At 40.2% G+C, this 22,189-nt stretch overlaps 1 protein-coding gene across 1 annotated transcript in view; it reads left to right on the plus strand.

Annotated features, from left to right (window-relative positions):
• The first annotated feature begins 2,018 nt into the window (after window positions 1-2,018).
• hcrtr2 (hypocretin (orexin) receptor 2) overlaps window positions 2,019-22,189 on the plus strand; it is a 71,048-nt gene continuing 50,877 nt past the window's right edge. The window contains exon 1 of the mRNA XM_062994997.1: window positions 2,019-2,220. Coding sequence (XP_062851067.1) covers window positions 2,019-2,220 — 202 coding nt within the window. The remainder of the gene's footprint in view (window positions 2,221-22,189) is intronic.

The raw sequence follows: 22,189 nt of genomic DNA on the forward strand, positions 1-22,189 counted from the left end.
AAGAAGCTGTTGGCAAGAAATGCACACATTGGGTGTGTTCGAAAACCTAGTGAGCTCTCTACATAGACAGCATTTTACGTCATCCTATGCGCGCTCCCGAGAATGAGGCTGGTCGAAATCCTAGATGCCTTAATAAGCTGTCAAGTTAGGTATCTTAAAATGTCAATGTTATTTTGACTCAAGAATGAGTGAGCATCGGAAGATGGAGATGTTAGTTGACATGTTAGCACGCTGTGCCACCCCATCCCATTGGTTTGAATGGCTAAATGCTAAATGCGAAACCTGATGGAATCGCTGTCTAAGTAGCACGTTCGAATAAACCTGCCTTTTAAGTCATTGACTTTTTAGAATCCTCTCTACTGAGGCAGCTGCCTAGGTTTTCGAACACACCCATAATGTGTAGTTATTTACACTTAAAGGATTCTGTTTAAAAGTGATGTATATCACCATGAATATAATACATGCAAGATATGAATATGAATAATATATTACATATTGCACTTTTTGTATTGCACTATAGACATGTAAGTGTAGATATGATATGTTACATGTTGTACTCCCTGAGTATGAATGCAACATATGGACATAATTATTTTTATTACTGATCAGGGAAACAGTGAGTCCAGTGCCTAAAACGCAAAGCACACATACACACTGGCCAGGATGCCAATACATTACAGGGCATTACACAGTCACAGTCACGGATTCACTCACACCACTGCGGAATTTAAACCAGCTTATCCAGCTTGTGCCTTCTTTTTGGAGGGTATTAAGAAAACAAAGCATCTAAAAAAAAAACAATGCTGAAAGAAAAATAACAATAACAAGCATACACCGACCAGCCATAACATTAAAACCACCTTCTTGTTTCTATACTCACTGTCCATTTTATTAGCTCCACTTACCATATAGGAGCACTTTGTAGTTCTACAATTACTGACTGTAGTCCATCTGTTTCTCCGCATGCTCTGTTAGTCCCCTTTCATGCTGTTCTTTAATGGCCGGAACCCCCACAAGACCACTACAGAGCAGGTATTATTTGGGTGGTGGGTCATTCTCAGCACTGCAGTGACACTGACATTGTGGTGGTGTGTTAGTGTGTGTTGTGCTGGTATGAGTGGATCAGACACAGCAGTGCTGCTGGAGTTTTTAAGCACATCACTTTCACTGCTAGACTGAGAATAGTCCACCAACCAAAAATATCCAGCCATCAGCACCCTGTGGGCAGCATCCTGTGACCACTGATGACGGTCTAGAAGATGACCAACTCAAACCGCCGCAATAGATGAGCGATCGTCTCTGACTTTACATATACAAGGTGGACCAACTAGGTAGGAGTGTCTAATACAGTGGACAGTGAGTGGACACGTTATTTAAAAACTCCAGCAGCGATGCTGTGTCTGATCCACTCATACCAGCACAACACACACTGACACACAACCACCATGTCAGTGTCACTGCAGTGCTGAGAATCATCCACCACCTAAATAATACCTACTCTGTGGTGGTCCTGACCATTGAAGAACAGGGTGAAAGCAGGTTAAAAAGGTATGCAGATGGACTACAATCAGTAATTGTAGAACTACAAAGTGTTTCTATATGGTAAGTGGAGCTGATAAAATGGACAGTGAGTTTAGAAACAAGGCGGTGGTTTCAATGTTATGGCTGATCGGTGTATATCAAACCCCATGGCTCATGCTTCTTTGTGGCACACACTCAACACTCAAAAGTGTATTTATAAGATAATAAAAAGATGAAAATAATAAGACAGTGACAGTGATAGCTGGGTGCCCCAATATCTCAATAAGTAAGAGGTGAATTAGGATAAATGAAGGAGGTTGCTTATACACGGTTGCTGTTCTCACTGCGCTCCTTGGTCACTCATTGGTCTCTGTGTCAGCATCACTGTCGCTGATTAAAACTCCTGCCTCTCTAGCACTCGTCCTCCTCATACGCTCAGGCACTTAGTCACTCAGTCACCAAACCATGCTGTAACAGCACACAGCACAGACAGCAGCATGTCGGGCATAACCGTCAGTTACAGCTGCGGCGACTGTTTCGCTTCGAATTCCACCGCAAGTTCAGCGCAGCCGCGGCTCGACGAGCACGAACTTCTGAAGTACATATGGAAAGAATACTTGCATCCGAAACAGTACGAGTGGGTCCTAATAGCCGGATACATCGCTGTATTTTTCTTCTCGCTAATTGGAAACACGCTGGGTAAGTTGCAAATGATTGTAAACTTATTTTCTAGGGAAAAAAATAGAAATTGCTGGCTTTGCTGATGCACAGGGTTGCCAGACAGGATTAAGTGGTTCCTACACGTATAAGATGTACTGTAAATCTGGCTAAACTACAACTGGAAGTTTTAAGAAATGTGATATATATATATATATAAATAATTTTTTTTAGGACATAAGTTTGTATATGTCTGATGCACAGAGTTGCCAGACTGGATTCAGTGGTTCCTACACGTATAAGATGTACTGTAAATCTGGCTAAACTGAAACTGGAAGTTTTGAGAAATGTGATGATATATATAATTTATTTATTTTTATTTATTTATTTATTTTAAATCATTGGCTTTGCTGATGCACAGGATTGCCAGTTTGGATTAAATGGCTCGAACGCGTAGAAAATGTACTTTAAATCTGGCTAAACCAGAACTGGAAGTGGAAGAACTGGATGTATATATATACTATATAAACTTATGTCCTAAAGAATTAAATTACTGGCTTTGTTGATGCACAGGGTTGCCAGACAGGATTCAGTGGTTCCAACGCGCTAAACTAGAACTGTAAGTTATAATATTTATATATATGCTGGTTTTAATGCGTTCATGCATTTTTCAGCTAGTATTAAACAGTACACTGGCATTCCTCCGCAGCTGTTTGTGCGCACCCGTTTGCACTCAAATAGGAAAAAAATAGCGTAGTACGTTTGAATGTATGCAGCACCGCGTCACTGTCGTCCTTTTTTAACCATAAATTGGTCATAAAAGTCATACATTTTTATCACCACTCTTTTAGTCATTCTGTTGCTTTACGCTACCAAAAATAAACCCTTAAACTTAAAATGAATTTCCAAAAGAAAAATAAGTAGATTTGTGCATAGATTCAGGAATTTCAGGGAGCTGGGACAGGTTTTTTTTTTACTTGAGTTGGTAAAGTTGACCTCTTATTTATTAACGAAAAACAAATAAATAAAAACATGCCTTAAAATGTGTTTTATTTCATTTGCTAACGGTTTCATCCTGGCTAGTGTCACAGTGAATCCGGTGCCACTCAGAAACACTAAGTACAATACAGAGATACACCTTGGAAAGGGCGCTAGGTCTGACAGATTCCCATTGTGGTGCGTTCTGGTGTTGTGCCGAATTCCCACTCCCCAGCAGAATCCGACTCCCTGCTTATATAGCTAAGACAAATCTAGAAATGAGGGTACACTGAACTTCATAAAAAAGGTGGCTATAATTAAACATGGTACTAACAACAATTGTAGTAATGATTAGTCAGGAGTCTTTTGAGCCTGTCAAAATATGTGCCCCTCTCAATTCTAGGGTGCAACTACCTTATTAATTCATTCTGGTGGCTTATCTTCATTTGTGGATTACACTATAGCATATGTCTATTAATTCTTCGCGGGAAAGGGGGGGGTTATTGATTTTAACTTAATCATACTTAAAGGGAGTATGATTTTAGCAGTGTTATTATACCAAAATCATACTCCCCCCTGTTTAACGTAGGGCAAAATGCGTTTTAGGACACAAAATACATACCAAGACATGCTATAAAAATGTGTGATTCAGACTGCATTGCTGAGATCATGGGGGGAGTAAGATTTATAGACATATGCTATAGTGTAATCCACAAATGAAGATAAGCCACCAGAATGAATTAATAAGTTAGTTGCACCCTAGAATTGAGAGGGGCACATATTTTGACAGGCTCAAAAACCTCCTTCTGACTAATCATTACTACAATTGTTGTTAGTAACATGTTTAATTATAGCCACCTTTTTTTATGAAGTACAGTGTACCCTCATTTCTAGATTTGTTTTAGCTATAAAAGCAGGGAGTCGGATTCTGCCAGGGAATGGGAATTCAGCACAACACCTGGGAGTGGAGTTTGCATGTTCTCCCCGTGTCTGTGTGGGTTTCCTCTGGGAGCTCCTGTTTCATCCCACAGTCCAAAGACACGCAAGTGAGGTGAATTGGAGATACAAAATTATCCATGACTGTGTTTGACATTGAACTTGTGAACTAATGAATCTTGTGCAATGAATAACTACCATTCCTGTCACGAATGTAACCAAAAGTGTAAAACATGGAGTTAAAATCCAAATAAATAAATCCCAATGTCCCAGGGTATCACGCACTCACACATTGACTCAACAGAAGTGAAAATCATACATGTATAGGTTGCGCAGGGGGTAGCTCTGTGTTCTGACAGCAAGAGTGGGCTGGGTTTAATTTCACATCCGTTCAGCCAGGGTCCTTTCTGTGTGTAGCTTGCATGTTCTCCTTGTGTCCATGTGGGTTTTCTGCAGGTGCTCTGGTTTCCTCTTACAAGTCCAAAGACGTTCAGGCAAGCCAGCTGGAGCTGCTAAAATTGCTCTGTGTGTGCCCTGTGAAGAACTGGCGATTTGTCTGGGTTGTTTCTTATCTTTCACCCAGTGAATCAGACCCACCACGACTCTAAATAGTATAAAGCAGTGGTAAAACAGACAATGAATAAATGAATAAAGAGATGCAACGTTTTTAGACCTCAAATGATACCATAATAATAATAATAATATTAATAAATAACATCAACAACAATGTTCTCCCCGTGTCTGCGTGGGTTTCCTCTGGGAGCTTCGGTTTCCTCTGTCCAAAAACATTCAGTCAGGTTAATTGGAGACACTGAATTGCCCTATAGGTGAATTGGTGTGTGTGTGTGTGTGTGTGTGTGTGTCTGCCCTGCGATGGACTGGCGCCCTGTCCAGGCTGTTAATGTGTGCCTTGCTCCCATTGAAAAGCTGGGTTAGGCTCCAGCACCCCTCCGCGACCCTAATAACAAAACCTAGGAGGAGTTCAGAAATCAATATTTGGGGAAATAACCCTGATTTTTAATGACAGATTTTATGCATCTTGAGAAACAGCATCTTGAAAATATGACATGGCGACTAATGAGCTGTGAAATCAGGAAAGCGTGCTTGAACTTTAATCAGCAATCACACATTTCCTAATCCTGGAATCCTTTGTTATGGCTATGTAATTCTTCAAAAAACATTTATTAAGATTTTAATGTGCTGTTTGATTAAATCAATAAAGTCTCAATCTGGCTTCTGTTCGCCTTTCTGTAATAAAGGGCTTATTTTTAGCTTTGAACCATTCCTGCTATGCTCTTCACCACATCTGCTGTTTGCCCTTTGTAACGAACTACAAGCCCCAGAATGCTCAGCGTAAACTTAATCCCACAACTACGTGATCACAACGCTCCACATTGCCTGAATACTAACACCTGTACCTCATCTCTTAACTGATAACCAGCACTACTTATAGTCCTCTGTTTCCTTTACTCCTTGCACAGTATTACATGTCTCCATGTGCCATTCGTAGCTACATTCCTCATTACTATTCCATGTTTTCTCCTTGTTAAATTTGAAAATATTCAAATACCCAACCTTAACATTCATTATGTTGATGTGTATGGAATTGAATGAAAATATACAAGAAGTTTCAGTAAAAAATATTAATACACCAATTAGGCATAACATTATGACCACCTTTTTGTTTCTACACTCACTGTCCATTTATCAGCTCCACTCACCATATACAACCCCTGGCAAAAATTATGGAATCACCACTCTTGGAAGATGTTCTTTCAAATGTTTAATTTTGTAGAAAAAAAATAAATCACAGACATGCCACAAAACTATCATTTCTCAAACTGTCAACCCTCTGGCATTAAGAAACAATAAAAAAATAAACAAATATAATAGTTGTGGTCAGTCACAATTGCTTTTTTTTAGATCAAGTAGAGGAAAAAAATATGGAATCACTCAAATCTGAGGAAAAAATTATGGAATCATTAGAAAACACTGCACCATTATTACTTTGTTGCACCACCTCTGACTTTTATAATGGTTTAAACTCTCTGAGGCATGGAGTTAACTAATGACAAACAGTATTCTTCATCAATCTGCCTTCAACTGTCTCTTGCTGTTGCCAGATCAGCTTTGCAGGTTGGAACCTTGTCATTGACCATTTTCTTCAATTTCCACCAGAGATTTTCAAATGGATTGAGATCCGGACTATTTGCAGGCCATGCCATTGACATTATATGTTTTCTTGAAGGAAAGTTTTCACGTCCTTTGCCCTATGGCAAGATGCATTATCATCTTGAAAAATGAAGTCATCATCACCAAACATCCTTTCAACTGATGGAATAAGAAAAGCGTCCAAAATTTCAATGTGGACTTTATTGAAGACCATCTCCCCTGTGCCTTTACCCGACATGCAGGCCCATATCATCAACAACTGTGGAAATTAACATGTTTTCTTTAGGCAGTTATCTTCATAAATTTCATTGGACAGACACCAAACAAAAGTTCCAGCATCATCACCTTGCCCAATGCAGATTCGCGATTCATCACTGAAGATCACTTTTATCCAGTCACCCACAGTCCACGATTGCTTTTCTTTAGCCTACTTTAACCTTGTTCTTTTCTTTTTAGGTGTTAATGGTGGCTTTTGTTTGGCTTTTCTGTATGTAAATCCCATTTCTTTTAGGTTATTTCTTACAGTTCAGTCACAGACATTGACTCCACTTTCCGGCCACTTGTTTCTCATTTGTTTTGTTGTGCATTTTCTGTTTTCAAGACATATTGCTTTGTTTTCTATCTTGATGCTTTGATGTCTTACTTGGTCTACCAGTATGCTTCCCTTTTACAACCTTCCCATTTTGTTTGTACTTGGTCCAGATTTTAAACACAGCTTACTGGGAACAACCAACATCTTTTGCGACATTCCACAATGATTTATCTTCTTGAAGGAGTTTTATAATCCTCTCATTTGTTTCAACTGACATATCTTGTGTTGGAACCATGATTCATGACAATCTGCTTTGTGCAACAGCTCTCCGAGGTGTAAGCACTCTTTTTAAACTGAAGAATAATTAGCAAATCTAATCTGCTGCAGATGTTTTGTTTTTAAACTGCAAATTACAGAGTGATTCCATAATTTTTTTCCTCAGATTTGAGTGATTCCATATTTTTTTCCTCTACTTGATCTAAAAAAAGCAATTGTGACTGACCACAACTATTATATTTGTTTCTTTTTTTTATTGTTTCTTAATGCCAGAAGGTTGACATTTTGAAAAATGATAGTTTTGTGGCATGTCTGTGATTTTATTTTTTTTCTACAAAATTAAACAATTGACAGAACATCTTCCAAGAGTGGTGATTCCATAATTTTTGCCAGGGGTTGTAGAAGCACTTTGTAGCACTACAAATAGTGACTGTAGTCCATCTATTTCTCTACTTACCTTTTTAGCCTGCTTTCACCCGGTTCTTCAGTGGTCAGGATGGTTAGGTGGTGGATCATTCTCAGCACTGCAGTGACACTGACATGGTGGTGGTGTGTTAGTGTGTGTTGTGCTGGTATGAGCGGATCAGACACAGCAGCTCTGCTGGAGTTTTTAAATACTGTGTCCACTTACTGTTCACTCATTAGACACTCCTACCTAGTTGGTTCACCTTGTAGATGTAAAGTCAGCGACGATCGTTCATCTGTTGCTGCTGTTTGAGTTGGTCGTCTTCTAGACCTTCATCAGTGGTCATAGGATGCTGCCCACTGGGCGCTGTTGGCTGGATATATTTTTGGTTGGTGGACTATTCTCAGTCCAGCTGTGACAGTGAGGTGTTTAAAAACTCTATCAGCGCTGCTGTGTCTGATCCGCTCATACCAGCACAACACACACTAACACACCACCACCATGTCAGTGTCACTGCAGTGCTGAGAATGACCCACCACCCAAATAATACCTGCTCTGTAGTGGTCCTGGGAGAGTCCTGACCATTGAAGAACAGCATGAAAGGGGGCTAACAAAGCATGCAGAGAAACAGATGGACTACAGTCAGTAATTGTAGAACTACAAAGTGCTCCTGTATGGTAAGTGGAGCTGATAAAATGGACAGTGAGTGTAGAAACAAGGAGGTGGTTTTAATGTTATGCCTTATCGGTGTACATACAATTTTTATAAGTTGACATTTTTTTCAGTCAAATGAAAAACATCAAGCTGTCTTGACGAGTGTCCATGTGGACTTTTATTTAACCTTTAGCCTCAGTACTATTGCCGTCATAACTTGTAATAAGCGATTTGATGAGTGCTACCAAGCTTTACCTCTAGTGAAATCTTTCCTCATTCTTTCTGTGCAAAACTCTCTAGCTCTGTGAGGTTTAAAGGCATCTGTATTGCATTTGCTTTCTTTAAATCCCACCAAAGATTTTCTGTGGGATTTAATTTTGGAGACTGAGAAGGTCACTACAGGATATTTCAGGCCTAATACCGTAACCAAGCTTTGATGAGCTTTGAGGATAGTGTTTTTGGATGGGTCTTGGAAATCTTTCTAAACCCACTTTGATGCAATGAAATTATATTCTCTCTCAGCTTGTGTGACAGCTCCTTAGTTTTCACCATGGTTGCAACACACCTTGACCTTTGTTTACACTCTTTTGGCATACTCAGAAGTTCCAGTTGATCCCTGTTACTTTTGAAGTAGTGTGAGCTCTGTTTTTGGTATCACAGATGGTAGTGATGACCACATCAGTGGTTTCCATACATTTCCTTGTGTATGGAATATATGTATATATGTATATATGTATATACAGTGTATCACAAAAGTGAGTACACCCCTCACATTTCTGCAAATATTTCATTATACCTTTTCATGGGACAACACTATAGACATGAAACTTGGATATGATTTAGAGTAGTCAGTGTACAGCTTGTATAGCAGTGTAGATTTACTGTCTTCTGAAAATAACTCAACACACAGCCATTAATGTCTAAATAGCTGGCAACATAAGTGAGTACACCCCACAGTGAACATGTCCAAATTGTGCCCAAATGTGTCGTTGTCCCTCCCTGGTGTCATGTGTCAAGGTCCCAGGTGTAAATGGGGAGCAGGGCTGTTAAATTTGGTGTTTTGGGTACAATTCTCTCATACTGGCCACTGGATATTCAACATGGCACCTCATGGCAAAGAACTCTCTGAGGATGTGAGAAATAGAATTGTTGCTCTCCACAAAGATGGCCTGGGCTATAAGAAGATTGCTAACACCCTGAAACTGAGCTACAGCATGGTGGCCAAGGTCATACAGCGGTTTTCCAGGACAGGTTCCACTCGGAACAGGCTTCACCAGGGTCGACCAAAGAAGTTGAGTCCACGTGTTCGGCGTCATATCCAGAGGTTGGCTTTAAAAAATAGACACATGAGTGCTGCCAGCATTGCTGCAGAGGTTGAAGACGTGGGAGGTCAGCCTGTCAGTGCTCAGACCATACGCCGCACACTGCATCAACTCGGTCTGCATGGTCGTCATCCCAGAAGGAAGCTGACGCACAAGAAAGCCCGCAAACAGTTTGCTGAAGACAAGCAGTCCAAGAACATGGATTACTGGAATGCCCTGTGGTCTGACGAGACCAAGATAAACTTGTTTGGCTCAGATGGTGTCCAGCATGTGTGGCGGCGCCCTGGTGAGAAGTACCAAGACAACTGTATCTTGCCTACAGTCAAGCATGGTGGTGGTAGCATCATGGTCTTGGGCTGCATGAGTGTTGCTGGCACTGGGGAGCTGCAGTTCATTGAGGGAAACATGAATTCCAACATGTACTGTGACATTCTGAAGCAGAGCATGATCCCCTCCCTTCGAAAACTGGGCCTCATGGCAGTTTTCCAACAGGATAACGACCCCAAACACAACCTCCAAGATGACAACTGCCTTGCTGAGGAAGCTGAAGGTAAAGGTGATGGACTAAACCCAATTGAGCACCTGTGGCGCATCCTCAAGTGGAAGGTGGGGGAGTTCAAGGTGTCTAACATCCACCAGCTCCGTGATGTCATCATGGAGGAGTGGAAGAGGATTCCAGTAGCAACCTGTGCAGCTCTGGTGAATTCCATGCCCAGGAGGGTTAAGGCAGTGCTGGATAATAATGGTGGTCACGTTCACTTTTGGATATGTTCACATTTGGACATGTTCACTGTGGGGTGTACTCACTTATGTTGCCAGCCATTTAGACATTAATGGCTGTATATTAAGTTATTTTGAGGGAAGAATAAATTTACACTGTTATATAAGCTGCACACAGACTACTTTTCATTGTGTCAAAGTGTCATTTTGTCAGTGTTGTCCCATGAAAAGATATACTTAAATATCTGCAGAAATGTGAGGGGTGTACTCACTTTTGTGATACACTGTATATATATATAAACGTTCCTCCAGGTCCAAGGTGCAACATAGAACAAAAAGTGCAAGACAGTACAGTACAGTGCAGGTAGACAACATTACAATAATATGAGAATGCTTAAAATAAATAAAGGAAAACAAGACTAGAGACAAGTGTTGGTTAGTACATGGTACTGAGTAAATAAATAATGGTGAGGTAGATTATACACAAGTTATGTGTATCAGTCAAGTTAAGTCAGACTCATTTATATAACGCTTCTTACTATGAACATTGTCTCACATCAACTTTACCCCTGCTGAGCAAGCCGGGGGTGACAGTGGCAAGGAAAAACTCCCTTAAAAATTACAGGAAGAAACCTTGAGAGGAACCAGACTCAGCAGGGACCCATCCTTCTTGGGTGGCCTGGAGGAGTTCTTTATTTTTAATCCAGTCTTCGAAGACGACCTGGACATTATAAGTTCTGGACATTTTTGTTGCAACATGCCAGATTCCCGTCCCATCTAATAGGGGCATGGCAGGTTCCCATCCCATCTAGTAGGAGCACACCAGGTTGCTGTCCCATCTAATAGGAGCAGCAAAAGAAACAAAGAAAACAAATACAAATTTTAGTTTTGTTTTATTGGCCTTCGGCTCGATCTCGCTCCATGGCGACTTGATGGATGACTTGTTTGTCGTCCAGGTTTCACATCCTTATGTTATCACAGAGAAGACCAAACTATGTACGAGGCGTATTTTCGTCAATTGTGAAATGTTCCTCGATTTGAAGACCTTGTCCAGTGACTTCATTGTTGATTTCCCCATACCTATTCTCTGTCTGATTTCCGGTGTCGTTTCCGCATCTTAAGTGATCAATGCTCCGAGTAGGTTGAAGTCCTTTATAACTTCCAGTTCATCGCCATCCATCTCAAATGTGTCCCGGTCATATCTGGCAGTAGTCAATATCTTTGTCTTCTTTGTGTTGAGTAACAGCCCCATGTTCAAGCTTTCCAGCTTGATGCTCGGTAATAAGTCCTTCATTCCATCTGCACTTTTCCAATTAATTAATGCATTAATTAATGTTCACTAATTACCTTTATTTTTTGTCATGGTGGGTCAGATACCTGAAATGTGAGGCACAAACACTCTAGACAGACCACCAATCCAATGCAGAGCATTACTTAATCCCTGGGCTGGGATGAAACCACAGTATTTGTCGGAAATCCCTATACCACAAAACAACAAGCAAATCTTTCAACACAGAGTAACCCGAGGAAAAACTTCAACTGCATAAATTACACCGACAAGGCATAACATTATGAAGTGAATAACACTGATTATCTTCTCATCACGGCACTTGTTAGTGGGTGGGATATATTAGGCAGCAAGTGAACATTTTATCCTCAAAGTTGATGTGTAAGAAGCAGGAACAATGGGCAAGTGTGAGGATTTGAGCGAGTTTGACAAGGGCCAAATTGTGATGGCTAGACGACTGGGTCAGAGCTCCAAAAATGCAGCTCTTGTGGGGTGTTCCTGGTCTGCAGTGGTCAGTATCTTTCAAAAGTGGTCCAAAGAAGGATCGGTGGTAAACTGGCGACGGTCGTGGGCGGCCAAGGCTCATTGATGCACATGGGGAGCGAAGGCTGGTCCGTGTGGTCTGATCCAACAGACGAGCTACTGTAGCTCAAATTGCTGAATAAGTTAATGCTGATTCTGATAGAAAGGTGTCAGACTCCATGCCTCGACGGGTCAGGACTGTTTTGGCAGCAAAAGGGGGACCAACACAATATTAGGAAAGTGGTCATAATGTTATGCCTGATCGATGTATGTCATTAGGTAAACAGAATTGTAATTCAAATAAATTAGACTTCATTATTAATTAACCAATACATTTGCAGATTGATGTGGTGTAATTCGTATAATCTGTGATGGAGAAGTCCAGGTAGAATATATTTTTTAAGTTTCTTCATCCAAGAAAGACCAGGGTTGTTTGGCCTAGTTGTCAGTTTTTGTCATATATTTTAATCATGTCGTAAATCAGAGATGGGAACTCGAGTCTGCGACTTAAGTTGCACACACAGCGACTTCAGACTCGACTCATGACTCACAAAAAAATTTAAACAAAGTTCCTAGCATCAGCATGTGTTAACATTAGTTACGTGTGACAATTATATATATATATATATATATATATATATATATATATATATATATATATATATATATATAATTAATCTCAGAATTTCATATGGTTAATCGCGATTAATCGCATTAAAAAAAAAAAATCGGTGTAAATGTTATAGAAAATAAGGATTTTTAAGTGAAATGTTACAATTAAAATGGTGAACACATTTTATGCTAAATGTACTTATGTTAAAAACTGCTGGGACAAGAGAAAACTGTAAGGGAGTTTTATTCACTCACATACTAGGCAGTAATACTGAACCTACACAACACAAAATTGGATTTGTAATAGATTAGGGAGCTGTAGTCTCAAATATAAGACATGTAGTCACATACTACTGTGTCTCAGTTCAGATATGTGTAACAAAAGAAAATAAAAACTAAATAAAACTTCAATTGTGCTGGAGTTGTATTCAGTCACAGCCTATAGGACTTCACAGTACTGCGCAAACAAAATAAATTATGCAAAGTTGGACTTCATTAAAGACATATTGAAATCTCACGTAATGCAAAGTGCATACAAAAACCAACTCCATCAAACTCTTCTTAATAGAACATATGCCTAGGCCTAATTCAAAATCAAGCAACTGGTAAAGTTAGACTAGTTAATCTGAACAGCAACAACAGGTTGGCCTTAATTTTGAATAATGTGGTTAGGCACAGCTTCTATTTTGCTGACCCAAGCCAGCTGCTTAGGCACACAAGTCTGGTCACATTGCTAGATGACAAAGCAGCTCGCTTTTTCTGCACAATGTGCCCAGAAAGAGAAAACAACCTCTCACAAGGTACTGATGTGGCAGGTGTTGCTAAGTACTTGCGAGCAAGGAACAGTCCTCCATACTAATGACAGGCTCAGCTCTATGGCGCTCCAGACATTTTTCAATATAGTCCTCCTCTTCATCAGACTCAGATTCTGAAGCAACCAAGAGAGCTGCTTTCTTCTGTGGTGGTTCAGATGTTACTGTTTGCACTGGTTCCTGTGCAAGCATCTCCTCACTCATAATGCCAGCAATCAGTGCCCACACCTCAGCTCTCTCAGGTCTGTGTAGACACTTGAGGTCCTTAAATCTAGGGTCAAGTGCTGTGGAAATCTTCAGCCAGGTACTGTTTGTTTTTTCCTTGCGTTTCTCCATGTCCAAGGTAAGGTGAAGGTCTGCTTGAACTTGAAATTTAGGGAGGGTCATCCTCTGAACTCTCCATTACCCGAGACAGATGGCATAATGCAGGCAATACAACCGAACAGGAAACAAATTTTTCTCCTCCCAGGATTTCAGTAAAGTATCTGCAAAACAAAATTGAAAATTACTGAGATAGCCTACTTATTCATTTATATTCAGTCACACAGAAAAAGAACTATAGGGTCTACTGCACATTAGTTAGAAAAAAGTGAGGCTAAAATAATTGCCCTGTAACACAGCTAAAATCATTGGCACGTGTTAGCACTGTGCATATCAGCAATGACACAAAATGAGCTTCACCAGTGAGAGAACAAGAGGTTACCTGCAGGGCTCCAGCAATGCCTCCAGCTTCTGCAGATTTCCAGCTCGGCCTTTGTTGGCATGGCGACATTGGTTTTGTGCAGGGCTAGGGCGTCTTTTACTGGTTCTTGGTGTCTTTGCAGACGTTTCACCATCTCCAAAGTGGAGTTCCATCGGGTTGGTACGTCTTGCACGAGTGACTCAGTCTTCAGCCCATGTGCAACTTGCTGTTTTTCTAATTCAGAGGTATTCGGTGGGCTATGTTTGAAGTGCCCCACCACCTTGCGACACTTAGAAAGTGCACAGTCAAATATACTATTTTGTAGGGACACTGTGACAGTACGTTGGATGCTGTGTGCGATGCATGGCAAATGTTCGAACGGTAGGTGTCTCGTCGCTGCTATCATATTCCTTGCACTATCTGTGCTTAGGGTGCTCACTTTACTTTCGATGTTCCACTGCTTCGCCACATCCATAAAATGTTCGGCACAGGTCGCAGCATGATGCCTCTCCTCTGTTTTCATGACCGTTAAAGCATGTGAATGAAGTTGCCACTGTTCATCTATATAATGACCTGTAACTCTGAGATAGCTGTCGTTACCTAGTGATGTCCAATAATCACCCATAAGAGCAATAGTGGCTGTGAGTTCCAAATCCTGAGCTAGTTTTGCCCTCTCCATTTCATATAGCTCGTGAATCCTGTTGACGATAGTTGACCTCGAAGGTAGCTCATAAGATGGGTCCTTGGAAGCGAGCCTAATTATGTCGCGCAGACCCTCGTCCTGCACTTTGTTAATCGGTCTGCATGCTGTGGCTATCCATTTAGCAATTGCTACAGTTAATTTGTTGGAGGTTGGCTGGTCCATCGTCTGCCGTCGAACATTGTCCAATGTTGTCTGTCGTACATTGCCAGAGCTCAACCTGCTGCCAAATGTGTGCTTGGCCTGCATGTGGTATTTCAGGCTGGATGTACTCCGGTGATAGCTAAACTCAGCCTGACAATAACTGCAAACAGCCTTTGTTTTGTCAAGTGAGCCATCTGGCAAACTTTTGAAATGAAACTTCCCGTTTAAAAGACCTTTCTCCATCACTCACTTACTCCTCTACTCTTAATGAGAGATGCCGTGCACGGTCAAGTCTCAACATGAACTACGGATGACTCGCAGGGCCAAATAGAATTTGCGTTCACGGCACTTTTTTTTAAAATCGTGTTAAATTGAGATCGCGTCAATGCGTTATTATCGCGTTAACTTTGACAGCCCTAATATATATATATATATATATATATACTGTATATATATACATATATATATATATGGGTCAAAGACGAGACGTAACTTTTTAGTGTCCCCACTTGATAAATAATAAACAATTATATTAATATAAGTGGATATACCTTCAATCTACTCCATTTGTACATCTTTACTGAAACCTAAAGTAATTTTTACAGAAAATGTATGATTTTTGAAAAAATAACCCTTGAAACCCCCAAAATGTCATTCAGTGCAACGGTCCCCCTACCTCTTTAAGTAATAAAACATTAAGAAAAAACTAATTAATGTTAAGTAAAACTTAAAATTTACTGCTTTGGCATAATTGTACAAATGTCATGTGTGACATATTAAATAATATTCAATCAGATGTGTTTTTTAATATTAATAATATTCAGGATACTTTCAGTCCCCATTTTCCCAATCTTCAGTTGTCATTCAGTACAACGTTAATAAAAAGCCTCATTTTAATATTTGATCAAGTTACTGCAGTCATGTGACCAATTATAACAACAAAAGAAGACACCTGGGGACCCTTCAGCACACACACGAGGTCAATACATTTTAACATTATTTGAAAAAAATGTCTTTTTACTGACACAGTACATTAAAGAACAAAACTAAGTGTCATTCAGTACAACACAGAAAACGTAACATTACGGTTAATCTTGTAAACAAACAAGGTTATTAACATTTAAATGTGAATATGTGTAGAAATGTCTTTGAGCTAAGGTCAATGTTAGCTTTTGCTAACCACTGGGATAACTGTAAAATGTGCTAAAGTAAAATTTCAGTCATTCAGTGCAACAGAATTTCGCTGTTGCACTAAATTGACAATGACATTGTTATACTGACTTTTTAATGTTTTAAAATTATTTTTAAATATTAAAACCACTTTTTTTTCCATTCTAGTCTTCCTTAATAAGAGCAGTAATTACAATGAATATTAATAATTATGTTTTTGATGAAGTGGTCCCTGAGATTTTGTTATTGTCAAGTACGATGACCTGCCATTCGTTGGGCAGGTACTGCTGTCTGTAGGAGATGAGGTGCAAGTTAGCTGCATGCTACAAAATTGAAACAGAAATTCCTTTGTGTGGCCAAATCCACCTGATGAAATTTACTACCTTAAGTCTGATGTCAAAATCATAATCGCAGAACCAAAGCCATGTACAGCAAGAACCTCAAGGTTAACAACAAAAGACTGGAAAACATTTGTTCAGTTCATGAAATAAAATGCGACTTCAAATGGTTTTCACGGCTGAATGAATTTAGATTTACTGCAACAACTTTTTCACGTGTTATGACACAAATTCCACACTTCCACACTGTTCTGGTGCCTTACAAGTTGTTATGATGGCTACATTAGCTATGTTTTTCATTGCCTTACTTTTTTCAGGATGTAGTAATATTATAACACATACTTGCCATTGGTGTGGCATATTTTCATTCTACTACTGCTACTGTAATCAATAAAGAACTTAAAAACAAATTAAGTCATGAATATTCTGATGTAACAGGATAATTTGGAGTATGTCATTCAGTGCAACATAAAATCATCATACAGTGCAACAAAAACATTTGCTTAAAATAACTGTAATAAGTAATTATTATATCTTTTTTTCATGTGAATGCAAGAGAATCCAGGCCTGCTTCATAGAAAACAGAGTTTGATTAGGTTTCAAATAGAATAGAATGTGTAGCAAAAACATCTTGTATACAAATAAACAAAATCCCAAGACGCATTAGAGTACAAACAATGCACAGAAAATTCAAAACAGAGTAAGTACAGTTTCTTCTGAGGTTTTAAATCTTTTGTAAGAGATATACTAAACTTATAAATTTGAAATGGCTAAGATTGTTCCTTGTGTGTGTATTTTGTCATAAATCAGTCGTTGCACTGAATGACATTTTTGTGCCCTTGTTGTGTGTCAACAACACTAAAATTATCAAATAAGCAAAATGCTGAGAAAAAAAATACATATTTACATAGGTGACACATTTGTGCACAATATTAAATGAAAAAATTATACAATTTAACCATTTTATTTTTTTGGTACTTGGAACACCCTATTCGTCTTTCACCCATATATAATTATATAACAGTGTAAATTTATTCTTCCCTCAAAATAACTCAATATACAGCCATTAATGTCTAAACCACCGGCAACAAAAGTGAGTACACCCCTAAGAGACTACACCCCTAAATGTCCAAATTGAGCACTGCTTGTCATTTTCCCTCCAAAATGTCATGTGACTCGTTAGTGTTACTAGGTCTCAGGTGTGCATAGGGAGCAGGTGTGTTCAATTTAGTAGTACAGCTCTCACACTCTCTCATACTGGTCACTGAATGTTCCAACATGGCACCTCATGGCAAAGAACTCTCTGAGGATCTTAAAAGAAGAATTGTTGCGCTACATGAAGATGGCCAAGGCTACAAGAAGATTGCCAACACCCTGAAACTGAGCTGCAGCACAGTGGCCAAGATCATCCAGCGTTTTAAAAGAGCAGGGTCCACTCAGAACAGACCTCGCATTGGTCGTCCAAAGAAGCTGAGTGCACGTGCTCAGCGTCACATCCAACTGCTGTCTTTGAAAGATAGGCGCAGGAGTGCTGTCAGAATTGCTGCAGAGATTGAAAAGGTGGGGGGTCAGTCTGTCAGTGCTCAGACCATACGCCGCACACTACATCAAATTGGTCTGCATGGCTGTCACCCCAGAAGGAAGCCTCTTCTGAAGTCTCTACACAAGAAAGCCTGCAAACAGTTTGCTGAAGACATGTCAACAAAGGACATGGATTACTGGAACAATGTCCTATGGTCTGATGAGACCAAGATTAATTTGTTTGGTTCAGATGGTCTCAAGCATGTGTGGCGGCAATCAGGTGAGGAGTACAAAGATAAGTGTGTCATGCCTACAGTCAAGCATGGTGGTGGGAATGCCATGGTCTGGGGCTGCATGAGTGCAGCAGGTGTTGGGGAGTTACATTTCATTGAGGTACACATCAACTCCAATATGTACTGTGAAATACTGAAGCAGAGCATGATCCCCTCCCTCCGGAAACTGGGTCGCAGGGCAGTGTTCCAGCATGATAATGACCCCAAACACACCTCTAAGACGACCACTGCTTTAGGGTAAAGGCTGAGGGTAAAGGTGATGGACTGGCCAAGCATGTCTCCAGACCTAAACCCAATAGAACATCTTTGGGGCATCCTCAAGCGGAAGGTGGAGGAGCGCAAAGTCTCGAATATCCGCCAGCTCCGTGATGTCGTCATGGAGGAGTGGAAAAGCATTCCAGTGGCAACCTGTGAAGCTCTGGTAAACTCCATGCCCAGGAGAGTTAAGGCAGTTCTGGGAAATAATGGTGGCCACACAAAATATTGACACTTCAGGAACTTTCACTAAGGGGTGTACTCACTTTTGTTGCCGGTGGTTTAGACATTAATGGCTGTATATTGAGTTATTTTGAGGGAAGAATACATTTACACTGTTATATAAGCTGCACACAGACTACTTTTCATTGTGTCAAAGTGTCATTTTGTCAGTGTTGTCCCATGAAAAGATATACTTAAATATCTGCAGAAATGTGAGGGGTGTACTCAATTTTGTGATACACTGTATATATACTGTGTATATATATATATATATATATATACATATATATATATATATATATAATTATTATTATTATTATTAATATTCTGCTCTCTAATAACGCTCCGGCCATCTTAACCCGCAACGCACACAATGGGTAAATGTTACAGCCAGCTTCTGGCGTAGTGATGAAGCGTCGCTCCCTACTCCCTACACAGTTTGAAGTTCACTTCATTTGAACATTTTTGTTACCTTTGGATTGGAATCTCACTTAAAATGGTGGAATACCCTACGTAGTGCACTTCACAGGAACAACTAGGGTGAATGGAACGCTCCTACAGATGGTTGAAAGACCGCTTTCTAAACCAATCAGACCTTCTGTAATGCTGTAAGTAATGCTGTTATTTGCATTAATTCAGTTTGCGTCACACAGATGATGTGTCAATGAAATGCTTGATTGGCTTTCTAACGAGTTTGTGTTTTACTTCACAACCGGGAAAAGTATGGAGGTTTTTAATTATAAGCACATTTACAAAATAACAGATTATATTCCTAATGGGACAACACACGGTTATAAATTTCATAGCATCTGGAAGAACATAAGTTAAGGTAAGCAGTGGTTATGATTTTTTTGCTGTGTTTTGGATTTTGGCCGCTGTGCCATGATTTATCGTGTGCTTTTGTTTTGCAATGAAAACAAAACGTATCAGTTTAAGCTTTTAGCTGGTACCTTCTTGTTACGGAAATTACATTAATTTGACTATGAAAGTAAAGGCACTAAGTAAAACGGCAAAATGCAATTGCTAATCTGTTGATGTTTTTTATCTGAACCTACATATTTGTTTATTTCTACGCTACATTTCATATGTTTTTTGTGTTTATTATGATGACTCTTGACTTGACTTAGACTGTAGTCTAAAGACTTGTGACTTGACTCGGACTCGTATTTTGTGACTTGTGAACATCTGTCGTAAATTAGAAAAAGCCCAAATAGCAGCAAATAAATGCTTATATTCTTAGCTTAAATGTGTCTTTTAATGTGAGAAAATATATTTTTAATCCACCTGTTGCAAGCAGACATAACGTGGACTGTTACAGTAGTGTGATGTCTGTGTGATGTCTATGTGATCTTTTTAGCCACAGTAGCCACTCCTCTCAGAAGATTTCTCACAAGACTTTAAAGTATGTCTGTGGGAATTTATGCCCATGTGGTCAGAGAATTTGTTTGGCTAGACAGTGATGTTGGTCAAGAAAGGGCGACACGGTGGCTCAGTGGGTAGCACTGTCGCCTCACAGCAAGAAAATCCTGGGTTCAATTCCCAGGCGGGGCGGTCTGGGTCGTTTCTGTGTGGAGTTTGCATGTTCTCCCCCTGTCTGTGTGAGTTTCCTCTGGGAGCTGCAGGTTTCCTCCCACAGTCCAAAGACATACAAGTGAGGTGAATTGGAGACACTGTAGGTGAATGGGTGTGTGTATGTGTGTCTGCCCTGCGATGGACTAGCGCCCTGTCCAGGGTGCTTTCGCCCATTGAAAAGGGCCCCCCCCCCCCTTTTGAAAAGCCCCCCCCGACCCTAATTGGATAAGCGGTTAGGAAAGTGAGTGAGTGAGAGTATTGTGTATTCGTGTTTGTGTTATAGTTCCTGTTATCCTGCCCTCCCGGTGTCAACCTTTGCCTTTTTTATGGACTATGCACATGGATTCAACCGATACTGATTATCTACTCTGAAGAACTGCAGTCCTCAATTGCCTCAGTTAATTTCAATGTACGTGATTCCACAATAATAGTCTTTATTACTATGGAATCATGTCCATTAAAATGAAAGCAAATAAAGCCTGCAGTTCTGGGCAAAATTGAATCCATGGAAGAGTTAAAAAGTCTAATCATTTTCTTCCTCTTTTGGCTATTCCTGTTAGATGTCGCCACAGTGGATCATTTACATTTAAATTAACATTTAGCTGATGCTTTTATCCAAAGTGACTTTTGACTGAACACAGATTGAGCAATTGAGGGTTAAAGGTTTAGCTCAGAAACACTATGGTGGCAGCTTGGTGGTGGTTGGGGGTCGGGGGGCTTGGACCAGCAACCTTCGGGTTACTAGTCCAGTTCCTTAATCACTGAGCTACCACTGCTCTTTGTCTCCAACTTGCCTTGTTCTAAGCATCCCTCTCTTTCACCCTAATTACCCTATTGTCCTCTCTCAGCACACCCATAAACCTCATCTTTGGTCTTTCTCACCTCCTTTTGCCTGGCAGACCCGTTCTCAGCAGCCTCCAGATATAACTCTGATCCTTCCAAACCATCTTTATCTCTCCCCTCTAACTCTGTCTCCAAAACATTCTAACTGTGCCGTCTCTCTGATAACATTGTTCCTAATCTTGTCTATATTTGTCACTCACAATGAGAATCACAGCATCCTCATCTCTGTTGCCTCTAGCTCCATCTCCTCTAACTTTCTCTAGATCTGCAAACACACAATGCAACTCTTTCTGGTCTTCCTCATACTTCTCCTTCAAAGTTCTCAAAACAAACATCACATCTGTGGTACACTGTGACATCTATGCTGGCATTAAACCATATTGCTGCTCACAAATCGTCACCTCTTTTCTCAGCATGGTGTCCGCCACTCTTTCCAAGATCTTCATGCTGTGGCTGATAAACGTTATTTTTGCTGCAACTCTGCACATCATCCTTATTCTTAAAAAATCAGAAGATGCTTCTTCTTTACACCATAGGCATAATTCTATGAACCCGTCTAGTTAAAAAAAATGTCTAGTAAATATTTTCACGCCTCCAATGCTATGCCATCTGGGCCAACTGCTTTTCCACTTTTCATTCTCTTTATTGCTGCCCTCACTTCCACCGTGCTAATCCGAGACACTCCCTGGTCAGGTCACTATCTGTCAGCCAATGTTCAATGTTCGTTCCTAAAAATACCCTTTCAGTTCGCTCTTCTCATTTGTCAGCACATTCCCATCTGCATCCTTTATCATTCTAGCCTGCTGTCTTTTCTATCTGTTTTTCTTCCCTCCTTTGTCCAGATGTCTCACCAAGTACCTTCCTAGCTGATTCTCTCACCACTTTTGCAGTCACTAAGGTAGCGGTTTACAAAGCCGTCTGCATCTCGACGCTATTCTATGGATGCGAGACATGGACCCATATCGGAGACATATCAAAGCGCTTGAAGATTACCATGATTGCTGCCTGCAGAGCATCCTTGGCATTCGAGAGAGTTCGTGG

Source organism: Trichomycterus rosablanca, chromosome 5 (assembly GCF_030014385.1).
Source record: "Trichomycterus rosablanca isolate fTriRos1 chromosome 5, fTriRos1.hap1, whole genome shotgun sequence".
Classification (NCBI taxonomy): Eukaryota; Metazoa; Chordata; class Actinopteri; order Siluriformes; family Trichomycteridae; genus Trichomycterus; species Trichomycterus rosablanca.